Below are 12,631 nucleotides of genomic sequence, written 5' to 3' on the forward strand. Positions count from 1 at the left end.
ACCAAGTATTTTTCATAAGAAGGGAGATTTTCTCTTCAAACTAAATACACAGGAAGGATGGAGAAAATAATCCTTCTTTATAAGTATAATACAAAGATGGCCAATTACCAAATAACAACCAATTAGCAATTAATTGTAGTTTCCTTTAACTTTTAAAAGCTAAAAATAATAATTGTCTGTCATATATTTCTGCAAAGTCAAGTCATGTATAAACAACAGGTCTTGCTTACCCTTCCTGGACCCCTAGGCCAATTTATTTGTGCCACCCTCTCCACAAAATCAAAGGGCTAGCCTCAACATCACAATGTCAGATGCCAAAATTATGCAAGAAACACTGAATCTGGGGTAGAGAGAGACTTCTTGCCCACTCTGTGTCAATAAAACAACAACAAATGGTTAGAAGAGTAAGGCAAGCTGCTATCCTACTCTTTTAAATATTGATTCTAGGTATACTGGCACCGAGTGGGTGACTTATAAGTACACAGTACACAACTTCAATAGAAAAAAAGACTGCAAAAATGGCTCAGTCAGATTGGAACAGCCAAGTGTGCATGTTTTAGCCTGTGTTTACAGCCCTAGAAAAATCCCACCTAGTTTATTCAACATTGTTGGCTGGAGGGTGTCCTATAGACATTTTTTTCCCATGAGGTGAACATGCATGATTGCCACAGCCAAGTGTACTAGTTTTTGCTGTAGACCTCTCAGGGAACTATAGTAGTTAGGGATATTCAGATACCAGTTCAGATACCAGTGCTGATACTTGGCATGTTTATGAGAACTACCACAGTTGTAACGTTTGCAGCTGGGACAGGACCTTGGTGCTTGTATTGTTTTAGAAAAACTGTCACATGACACTAAACAAAAATGAATATGTAATTGTATCTGTGAGTATTTGGACAAGTATCAGTACTTGGTCTGGAAAAAAATAGTATTGGTGCATCCCTCATTATATATAACAAATCATCTATTAAAACAGGGCTGCACAAATCCCAGGAGCCCTGTATGATCCTTACAAATGACAGCTGCCTCCTAACTTTTGAGTTTTTCTCTAGCCTAGTCTTACAGCTGGAAAAGTGTCTGTACTAGTACCAAGTACGGTACTTGGTATCTGAATATTGCTAATAGTGTTAACCAGGAAAATCCCAGCCAGTTGATACTTCTGCTAAATAAATTGGCCTGGGGGTGTTTGAATAAGTTGTGAGTAGCCTATGGACATAATTTTTCAGACACTGCTGTTAATATCCAAATCAAGCGATGACCACCATGTGTTGATGGGTACTGTAACAATGGTTTATCAGGTGTCCAGGGTGTTAATTAGGTTGTTTATCTCTTCTTCACCATGAGTCCAGTGCATTGAATGCCTTTTAATATCACAGTTAAGAGGGGTTGAATAATTACTAGAATAATCGATTTGACTCAGTGACTACCTGCCTGTAATACATGGGAAACAACAAATGCTCTTTTTGTAGTATCGTGGTATAGCAAAAAAGAGAAAATCTAAGCAACTGAGTGCAGTTATGCTCAAACAAATCTCATTGTAATAGAAGCATTGCTCTGCATGCTGCATATAATAAATTCTGAAGAAATGGAAAGGGAAGAAACATGTTATCATCACCAAAATAAGGAAGAGACTTTTTATCTGGACCCAGATTTCCTGATGTGCCAAAATAGGACTCTGAATTTTCCTCAGAACTTTTACAATTATGAAGATCTGTACAGCGAGGAGAAGACACCCCACTAATATTATGACTGTGATAAGGATGTAGTTCATGACCATCACTGCCGAATTTTTAAGTTCAGTTTGAAATTGAAAACACTCTGATCCGTTAACAGGGGCATTGCTGCCATACTGTGTGAACACCAGTGGTAAAATGATAACACATATTACAAGCCATACAACACCACTAATTAGAAGAGGATGAAGAGTCCTGTAGAATACAATGCTATCTTTTTGCTTAAAGAAAGCAACATGTCTCATAGTCAACATGATCACATAAAATACAAAAGTAATATATATATGAATGTGGATCATGGCACTCACTACTCTACAAAACATAGGTCCATATAGCCATTTGTTTTGAAAGTAGTATATAATGCGGAATGGCACACTTAAAATAAAGATAGCATGAGCTACCAGCAGGTTGATTACTGATGTACTTGTTACAGACAGTCTGTTTGCACCTGCTATCATAAAGATCATGAAGGCTATTCCAGATGTTCCTCCAATACAGGTGACAAAGTATATTGTAATCAGCAAGTTGTTTGCTGTGTTCGTCTGGATAAAGCAAGATGTTTGGTTATGTTCTTCCTCCATATCGTGGTGTAGATTAACCTGAGTAAAATAAACATTAAAAGAATAAATGTCCAAAGGATAATGGGCCTCTTTCACTTCTATTTGGAAGGAAAACTTAATTTCCCTTTTGTGTTTGTCAATAGTAACTTGCTCAACTCTCCATCCCTTCAGCTTTTCTTGCTAGAGTGCTAAGTAACAGTTTGTTAATATCCGTATTAATATATTGTCAGTATAAAACAGATAGTGGCATTGAAATTCACAATTAAGTTGTCCATAAACATTACTAGTAGGGATGAGCTCGATATTCGAGTCGAGCAAGAGTTTGACTCGAACATCGGTGAACACACAATGAACTATCCGGGCGTTCGGTGAGCTATTTGCCCGCCTAGCACCCCACGAGGCACTGCACACCGCAGAGTGCCTTGTGAGCCCTGATGGCTAAAGCCTTGCACCAGACCATAGGTCAGGTGCAAGACTTTGCCCAGTCAGGGCACAGTACTCTGTAAGAGCCATGATTGGGCAAAGTAATGATGGCTTTGCCCAATCATGGTTTACCTGGCAGATGCCGTACAACTGTAAACAGTTGGGTGGACCTAGCTAGCTGTTACCGCTAGCCCCTGCCCAATCATTTATATTTTGCCAGCATCTGTCAGAATGCCATTCTGCGGTGGGAGTTCGTCGCGAGTGGACGGGTTGGCTGTTGTTGTTTTTTTAATTATTATTTCTATTTATTTTTTCTTGTTTTATTTTTTCACTTGTCGAGTCGTTGTTGTGGACAATGCTGGACGTCGTGATTGACCATGGAAAGGTATCCCCCCAGTGCCGAGGGTATGCGGCCACCCCCCCCTTTCCTGCCCTGCCAGGCCTGTGCTCAGATCATGGGTCTGGTTGGGAATTTTAGGGTGGACCCCACGTCTTTTTTTCCCCGATTTTTCAGGGTGGGGTTCCTTCTTAAAATTCCTACCAGACCTAAAGGGCCCAACACACTTTTTTTTTTTAATTGTAACTTGGGTCAATCCTAAAATTTCTACCAGACCTAAAGGGTCTTTTATGATTTTGGGGGGGAACCCCACACTTTTTTTTTTTAAATGGGGTCCCTTCTACCTTTTCTACGAGACCAAAAGGGTCTGGTATTGTTTGGGAGGGGGAACTGCACGCTTTTTTTATAAATGTTATTTTTGCTACAGAAGGTTCTATATATCGTACAGATCCGCCACTTTACGGCAGTTTAAGGGGACCTCTCCACAGACACGTTATTTAAAGGAATTTTTCATTTTTATTGTTTCACTTTAAGTGATGTTTAAACCACTGCTCCTTTAAAAACTGTATTTTTTAAAGTGTTTTTTCATTGATACTCGTCCCCCAGGGCAGTACCCGGATCCCCATACACTTTTTATGGCCAATAACTTGCATATAAGCCTTCAAAAAGGGGACAATTCATTTTGAATTCAAACTTTTTCCATGTTCTAAAGTTTGAATTCGAATTGAAATTGGGTCTGTTCGGCCCATCACTAATTACTAGCAGTTTCTTGACAATATCTAAGTAACAGTTTGTTATTATCACTATTAATATATTGTCAGTATAAAACAGATAGTGGCATAGAAATTCACAATTGTCCATAGACATTACCAGTAGGGATGGGCTTGATGTTCGAGTCGAGCAAGAGTTCGACTCGAACATCGGCAGTTTTCACGTGGGGTCACTGCTTAGTCAAATTCATTATAAAAATAAACTGTGTTTGTGCATTACCATTTATTTTGAAAGCCACCCCATTTATTTTGAAAACACCCCGTTGTTTTTGTACATAAATGGCAAAAACAACAGTGAATTCTGTGTGCACCATGGTGCACTGCATTGGCCCAAAGTAATGCAGATGCATTAAGGCTGAATTCAGTAGATCAGAGTTCTGCACTGCGGTCTGCTGGCACTCACAGATTTAACACCTTGAGAAAATTAGCACTGTGTAGGAGGAGCCCTTTTGAGAAAGAAAATGAGAATTCTAAGTGCTGGTTATCACATGCATAGATTTTCCAACAGGGCTGGAATATCCAGTATCTGCAACCAATCACCAGTCATACAATTTTCTTCACAGAGGAATGAATAATCTTTAATAGTACATTGGGGAGAATATTTGCTTCGGGTTCCCTGACTCAAAAGATCTTTCATCTTGTTTTATTATCAGTTAGAGAAATCCTTATGTATGACCAGTTTAAACTGCCTAGTCAATATGATTAATGCATTTGAAAGCAGTAACATTTTAAAACTTACGTAAAGCCAGAGATTCTTTCATATAATGTGGAGTAATAATACCTTCCTTTAAAAAAAGGAAGACTAAGAAGACGAAAGTAACCAAATGTTGTCAACTCTTTGTAGGTCTTGCTTTTTTGCACCTCTGCAAGAAAGAATTTTATGGCACATAGCTTTTAAGACAGATAGTATAAGATCAAAGGCATAGTACATCTGCCAGCATATAAAAGCTAACTCTGTTCCTGATCAGCATGCTTGTGAATCAGGGCTGTCCAGGAAGATGTGTAATCTGTCAATGTCTGATCACTGATCTCTACCAGTTCAATAAAACAAAATGTCTTATTGAAGGAGTATATTCACTGCAATTTTAAAGTGGATTTCTTTTCATATTGTATGTTTGTGCCAAAATTGTAATTTGTAAGATTATTTGGCATAGATTGTTTTAACCCCTTGCATTGGTAAAAAAAACGGGTGGACGGCGGATGCTTCTCGGCGGGTGGACATACCTGTATAACTATTATTATACAGGATTTATATATATATATGGATCTATATATATATAGATATATATATAGATCTATATATATATCTATATATATAGATCTATATATATATATATATAATATATATAGCGCCAACAGTTTGCGCAGCACTTTACAATATAAGTAAGACATTACAATCACAATACAAATCAAGACAAGATGGTAAGGAGGGGGTGTACGTGATTCTTTCTTCTGCCGGCGCACACAAGCAGAATCCCGCGGGGAATGTAAACAGCATTTACCGTTGTAATGTTCTGGACTACAAATCCCAGAGACGTCAAGCTTATCTCAAGGATGAGCCCAGCTGTAAAGCTTGGCAAAACTTTAATTTCTATTTGTTGTCTGTTCTTGCAGTAAACTTCAAGGAAACTGACCCAGTAGCATTAAAAGTACTTTACTTGGCGAAAATGCTGCATGTACAAACTTAGTTACAGGAAAAGCAAACACGGCTAGGCGTGACTTTTTACGATCACCATCCCATTGTGATACAAATCAATACAGGACAAGCTACACCATTGTGTAAAACCAGTTTGGCCTGTATTATTGGCCATTTCCATTGTATGAACCAAGTTTCTATCAACAAACAAACAAAACCTCCGTTTCTATTGCAAATCTATGTGTGTCTGAAAAAGTCCACTAAGATATATCGCAACACAACCGTCTGTTACATATAAGCGTTCGGCCGGCTCTTTTAAAAAAAATTAAAGTCTCATTAAAAAAAAAAGAAAAAACACCAAAAAAAGCTTTAAGCCACTGCCCAACGTGCACACACTTATAAACGTGAATATGCATCGGGTGTGCCTACGTGCGAAAACAACAATTATGCCACACATGTTACATATCCCCGCCAACGTTGGAGTGCGAGCAATAATTCTAGGGCCATTAATCACTGATAACATTTTTGGGTATGGTATTTTTTTGCGATTTCGCAATTTATGCACTTTTAAAGCTTGGCATGTTTGGTGTCTATTTACCTGACGTGGCCCCATCTTTAATATTGTACCAAAAAATGGGGTCATAAAAAATGTTTTATAACATAAAGTAGGGAAAACAGGGTTTTTTTCCCCCCAAATTTTTGGTTCTTTTTTTATTGTATAGTAAAAATTAAAAACCCCAGTGGTGATTAAATAGCACCAAAAGAAATCTCTTTGTCCCAAAAACATGGTATAAAATTCATTTCAGTACAGCGTTGCATGAGTGAATAAGTGTCAGTCAAAGTACCGCAGCGTTGAATACTGAAAAATGTCCTGGACAGGAAGGGGGTTTAACACCTGGTCAGAAGTGGTTAGGTATAAGATATTTATGCCATGTAGTTAAGATTACTGCCAAGACTGTATAAATGCTTTAAGTAATTTTCAACGTAACATTCACCATGAAAGTAATAATGGCCAGGCTGATAGTTATGGGTTGGTGTAATGCATTTCATTGTGATTTTACTTTGTTCACCAAAAAATGTTTTGGTTGATGGTTATTTATTATGTTTAATAATATCGTTAGGGGTTAAGTTGTCAGTTAAAAGGAAACTATGAGAGTAGAAATATGGGACTGCTATTTCTGACTTTCTAAAGTTCCTAAAGCTGCATGTTCAAGGGCATGATCCTGGCTTCATATTGAGTTCCTGACTTGGCACAAGAATGGAAGAGACAGAACTCAAAACATCATATATAGAATAAGCGAACAAGCCAGGTACATATTGGTGATGATTTTATACTCACATGCAAGGTATCAATGCACAATATTTTCAAACTAAACATTTTCTTGCCACACTCCTGTGTTCAGGACACAGAGGCACCAATCTGAAGAAGATAAAATGTAATGTGATAAGTGCCATGTAAAAATACATTCATAGAAGGACAATATCTGCATGGTGCTTGCATGTTTTCCCTGTGCTCAAGTGGGTATGCAGATCCCTGGTGAACTGATCTGCCATCCCATAGTCACATACTATGTTGTTTTGTAGACATTTGCCGGTACAGAGCGAAACACGGGTGCTGCCATTGCTCATCTCCTTCTAAGTACACTCTTTGCCTTACTGTGTCTGGCGTCAATACTTTCCAAGTTACTGACCTGGAACACACATGCATATTCCCTGCAAATTCTCTTTAAAAATACACTTTCTGACATGTAAGTGTGCCTAGGTACTCCTGCTCTGTAGACCCATGGCTATATAATGTATCTGCAGTCTGAGAAATTAGGCAATTAGGAAATTAGGAGGGAGCTGCTGTCACAGCAGCATGGCCGAGCAGTGAGGAGACATAGAGAGCCGCTCGGCCAGTATCTGACAGCCGGCAGCTCTCTGTCTCCTCACCGCTCGGCCATGCTTGCTGTGACATCGGCTCCCTCCTCCGCAGCGGGGATCCAGTGGAAAAGCTGCAGGCTGAGCCCCCCGAGCGGCGGAGGATCGGTACAAATCAGTGATATGTACCGATCCTCTGTGCAGACCAAACACTGGAGCGATCAGCTGATCGCTACAGTGTTTGTAAATAACTGTGGACACATAGTACTATGTGTCCCCAGTTCTGAATGAACAGACGTGCTTTACATCACATTCATGAGTTTCTCAGTGGGGAGTAGCACTCTGTACAGAGGCTTCAAGTTCTTCCCATTCAGAAACTGCTTGATATTTTCCAAATGAATGAAAAGCCTCTGTACTTCCATCCTTTTAGAACAGAGTCTGCAGAAAGAGATTGAGATTGACCCCTAATATTTCCCCCCGAAGCTTAGTTGAAATAGCTTCAGTATGTGACAGGTTCCCTTTAATCACATGTATACATTACCCCTAGTCCTTGCATCCTCAGTTTTTGTACCAGGTTATTATGGAGAACATGGAAAAAAGCCTATGAAACCCACATAATTCACACTAATAGCATTTGCACCATCCACAGTTAAACTAACCTCATAAAATCTGATTATAGTAATTAGACATGGTTTATTTTCATTGAACCCGTGATGATTCCCTGTGAAGACAAATTAAATATTTATATTTCGGATCTGTTATTATATATTTATTTTTTAGAGGACCTATAAATAGAATACATTTTGCATTTTGTTTTTGCCTAATCATCCTGGTGTGCGTTATCAAGCTGACCTAGACTCACAGTACTTTTGTGTAGCACTCACACACCTATCTTTACATGAGCTCCATGCTGTCCAAGAGTAAGGACCATCCACCACTGAATGAGAGGCCTGTGAAATAATTGGATCAGCCTGAAGACTTCAGTAAAACAGTAAATATAAAGGGATATTTATTTAAATAGAAGCAGGGCAGACATCATAAAGGGGTAGAGAAAAGGTGGAGTTGGGCTTTAAATGTACAGCTTATAAAAAAAGGAAGCATAATATTGTGTTAGCAGCAATCAGGTTTCAGTCCTTGATAATTTACAGCTCACTCAGTCCAGAAGCTCCATTAGATCAGGACCACCCAGCACTACCATGAGATATAGAGAAGCCCCTTGTCAGAGAGAAACGCATTAGGGAGCAGCGTGGTTTGCTTCTTCCCCCATGGTATGAGATGCCCAGCAATCGGTCGGTGAGGAACACTGAAAATAGAGATGAAATTCACCTTCTAGCAGCCGTGCAGTCATCATTGTCACACTCATCTAAGGATGGTTTGATTTGCTGCACTTGGAAGAGTACACACTTATATTTCAATAGTACGGCCATACGTGAAACAGACTTTTCCCCGTTTGGAGTCTTTATTGGGACGGCACTACCGTTGGATGTGTGTCTAGAGATTATCACACTCTGGGGTATTTGTTTGGATATTCAAATCATTCTGTGCTATTATCCAAGTTCCGGAAGTCATGTTTTATTGATGGATATCCATACTGATTTTGAGTCACTGTTCCAAGGATAAATATTGATTTCAGCCTTGTGCAAACATAATGTTTTTATTACATGTATATTGAAAAAGATATATATATATATATATTCTTTTGCTCTATGGTGGCATCTCCTTTTGTGCGGGTACAATTAGTCTTTAAGTATTTGGAACAGGAGACCCATGAGCATTATTTCTAAGGTATATTTATATGTTAGCCCCTATGCCTCATTTGTATATATTAGATATAGTGAAGAAGGGCGCAGGTCTGATGTAGTAAAAGTAATACATTTTAATTGACAAAACGCTTTAAATCACTTACATTAAAGGTAATTATGGAGCACTTGTACCAGGACAATTGGGAAAGCAGCCAGGAGTGTAAAGATCAGCAGCAGCGGTGAACAGAATTGAAACTTCCAACAAGCTGGAGCTTGAAAAACGATCAGCATCCAAAGGGGCTCCATTCTCCAGGTCTGTAAGACTGGAATGTTGACCAAGCAAGGCAATTTATTTCAGGGCTCTTCTCCCTTTCTCAAGCCTGATGGGAAGGCAAGGGTCAATGTGAATAAAGCTAAAACCCTACTAAAATTATACAAGCCGTTTACACATGGCTGCCCATAGACTTGAATAAAGCATCTGATTGGGACCGAATGAATACTGACAGGCGGACACAATCGGACTGCTCATCTGAAAGAGGCCTTATTAACACCTCTTTCATGACCATCAGTATAAACAAGAGCTGGGTAGGAGAACAGCAGTGAATGCTTCTGCCTGGAGTTTCGTGTTCTATACCGTAATATGCTATTTTCATGTACTCCGTTTATACCGCAGCAGGGTGAGAAAAATGAAATAATAGTTTGTGCCTGAATTTGCCAGCAGAAGTCATATGTCCTAGCAATGGCGTAACAATTGCCATAGCGACGCAGGCGGCCGCTATGGGGCCCGGGCACAGTGACGATAATTGAAAAACTCGATGAGTATTTTGACAATGCCGCTGGTGGCGCACGCACACTAGAGCCATCTGATGCAGATCTCCTACTGATAAAGTCACCGGACGTGACGTCATTGGAGATCTCGATAAATTGGAGCTTTCAACAGAACAGGTGTGCATCGTCAGAAGAGGGTGTGGCTGTGAAAAATGATGAAGCTGTGCAGGCGTGGGATTTACCCTTGGTAACGCAACAAGAAGGCATGGAAAGATAAGCATTTGCCCTCTTCAAACATGGCCGCCTGCTACATTGCAGCACCGAAATGTAAACATCCAAACGAGGTGTTTGTAAAATAAAATACAGCGTTTAAATTGTTTCAATTCGATTATTGTATATTAATGCATATGGGTCCCACTTCTATAGATGATGGGCAGATGGTTTCTAAATTAAAGCTTGGGAAACATCTGCCTATTAGTGGTTAGACTTAGTGGCCATGGATATCAACAACTAGGGAGATTTTGCTGCTGGATTTCTACCTACGACACCTTATACAGGATCCTTAGATAGAAAGCTACAACATTTAGTAAAGCAGAACTGCACATAAAATCACTGCAAGGACAAATGTTCAATTTTGTCTAAGGGAACATAAACATTTATACATACCCTATTACGTGCTCCTACAAGTTTCCTCCCAGCTGCACGATTGGTTCCCGAAAGCTGCTTCTCATGGACGCATGTCGCTTGTGGGCATTGTGACTTTGTCACGGGCAATGTAGGGCCAACAGTCCTGAATTATAAGTGAGGATGTATAGGGCCCACCCACAAAGCCTCCGAGAGAAGAGGAAAGCACTGGCTGCCGGGGAAGCGAGTAAGTAAAACTGTTGTTTATGTACCCACTAGACTATAACAATCTCTCCCCACACTGCAAGGGTAACTTTTGATTGCAGCCAGCTTTAAACTGTAATGAAAATAATTATTTCTGCATATTAAATTCTTGTGTGTTCCCTATTTTGTCCTATAGTAATGTAGTAACTTACCAAATTGTTGTCTTTATTTCTAATGAATCATTATTATCACCAGTTCAAATGGCTGAATGTTCTGATCTTCTCGCCACATATAACCTTAGAATTATCACAAGAGGCAAGATAATGATAATGAAGTAACGACTCCAACAGTTTTTGTAAACTGACTTACACTTACTCGTACAAAGTAATACAAAAAAACAATAACATAAGATGCGTGCAGTAAATGAAAATGTTAATGTTTCAGTAAAATGAGCCTAAAGTCAAGTTAATTGCTCTGAAAATAAATTTAGATAACAAGAAAGGAATCTAGCTGGGGGAAAAAAATAAGATTTCTTGGTAGAATTGGTTATTACTGTAAGCCTAAGAGGTTTATAGGTAGGAAAATAATCAATTTCAATATATTTCTATACGGCTTTTCTCCCTGGGGACTCAAAGTGCTTATCAAAGCTCTCTGGAAGTCAGGGATGCTTAGCAATTAAACATTCAAAACAAAACAAAACTTTTTACAAATTTTTAAACTTGTAATAGAACAGTGACATTAAAGTCACAATCCCCTCCCCAATGCTGCTGTAAGGACTTACCTTAAATGATGGCTCCTGATCTGATCATCTTCTTCCTACCACTTCTTTCCAGCATTCCCTCCAGCGCAGGCTGCTGTCTCTTCCTGTCCCATGGTGTCTGTCCGGCATGTAAGCTCACGACATTCACCTACAATAAGTCTCTCCTCGTCTCCCTGCCGCTGATCTCTAATTTGCTTGTTCCTGCACTCATCCTCCTGCACGGCCATTCGGAGAAGCTGATTTCTACAGCCGGGAGCGAGCGATGGCGACAGAGGTAAGTTTTTACATCTTGGTAACTTTTTTATTTTTTAAAAATGTTTTTGCATATACAGTATCTACTGCTTATAGATATATGTAAAAAAAATAAGGCTTTAATACTACTTTAAAATCTGGTTACTATGGGCAATGCATCAACATTCTACCCCATTACAGGGTAAACAGGATTGAAGTGATCAGTTCTCAGTTTCCTTGTAAATTGCCTACATATGTAGCAATCTTGTTTTTATAAGTAAAAGCACAATTATTATATTTCTACAGGTACTGGAAGAAAAAGTTCATATTCATGACACTTACCTTAGTACTAACCACTGTCTGCTGTATAATAGTTTACACATAAACCACGGGCCAGCTTTATACTTCCTGGAGCAAAGTTGCCTTGTCACTCTCCTTAATGGAGGTCCCCAGTCCTAGGAGGCATGCTTGTAGTGACTGCGGATGGCGCCGCTAAACAAATGGCTCAGCCTGATGAAGGGGACCCTGTGCGGCCCCGAAAACACTTGTTCTGATGACATGATGTTTCATTAAACGAACACTTTGGATTTCAAATCTCTTTGGTGTGCCGGTGACAATAGTTTTGGAACATGCTAAGGTTGGTGAGGCTGTGTATACAAGCTATGTAGCCACTATCCATAAACCTTTATGGTCAGCACTAGTGTTGGCTAGATTCAGTATGACTATGTTAATTTCCAGTTGAGATTTAAATTGGAACTAGCAACATATTTAGAGGCATTAATAAAACGTGCAAAGACAAACTTTGTCTCAACTGCATCTCAACTGTAGTGCAGCCTATTTAATTTGGAAAAAACTAAAGATAGAAGCTGACGGGTTGCTATGGGCAACCACATGAGCTGAGATTAAAACTTGTCTCAGGCACTTTTTATTAATTTCTCCTATTGTGTATATTATTACATTTCCTTTTACAGCTTAAATTAACT

At 39.2% G+C, this 12,631-nt stretch overlaps 1 protein-coding gene across 1 annotated transcript; it reads right to left on the bottom strand.

The window, feature by feature from the left end:
* Positions 1-1,423: 1,423 nt before the first annotated feature.
* Positions 1,424-2,326, bottom strand: LOC108788877 (probable G-protein coupled receptor 141). Its single transcript, XM_018558771.1, has one exon. It carries the CDS (start codon positions 2,312-2,314, stop codon positions 1,424-1,426), a length of 891 nt encoding a protein of 296 aa, XP_018414273.1. The 5' UTR covers positions 2,315-2,326.
* Positions 2,327-12,631: the final 10,305 nt, after the last annotated feature.

The sequence above is a fragment of the Nanorana parkeri genome, unplaced genomic scaffold (assembly GCF_000935625.1).
Source record: "Nanorana parkeri isolate BGI_ZX_2015 unplaced genomic scaffold, ASM93562v1 scaffold357, whole genome shotgun sequence".
Lineage (NCBI taxonomy): Eukaryota > Metazoa > Chordata > Amphibia > Anura > Dicroglossidae > Nanorana > Nanorana parkeri.

Excerpts from the sequence above, each read along its gene's own strand:
- LOC108788877 (XM_018558771.1), bottom strand. The coding sequence starts at position 2,314 with ATGGAGGAAGAACATAACCAAACATCTTGCTTTATCCAGACGAACACA.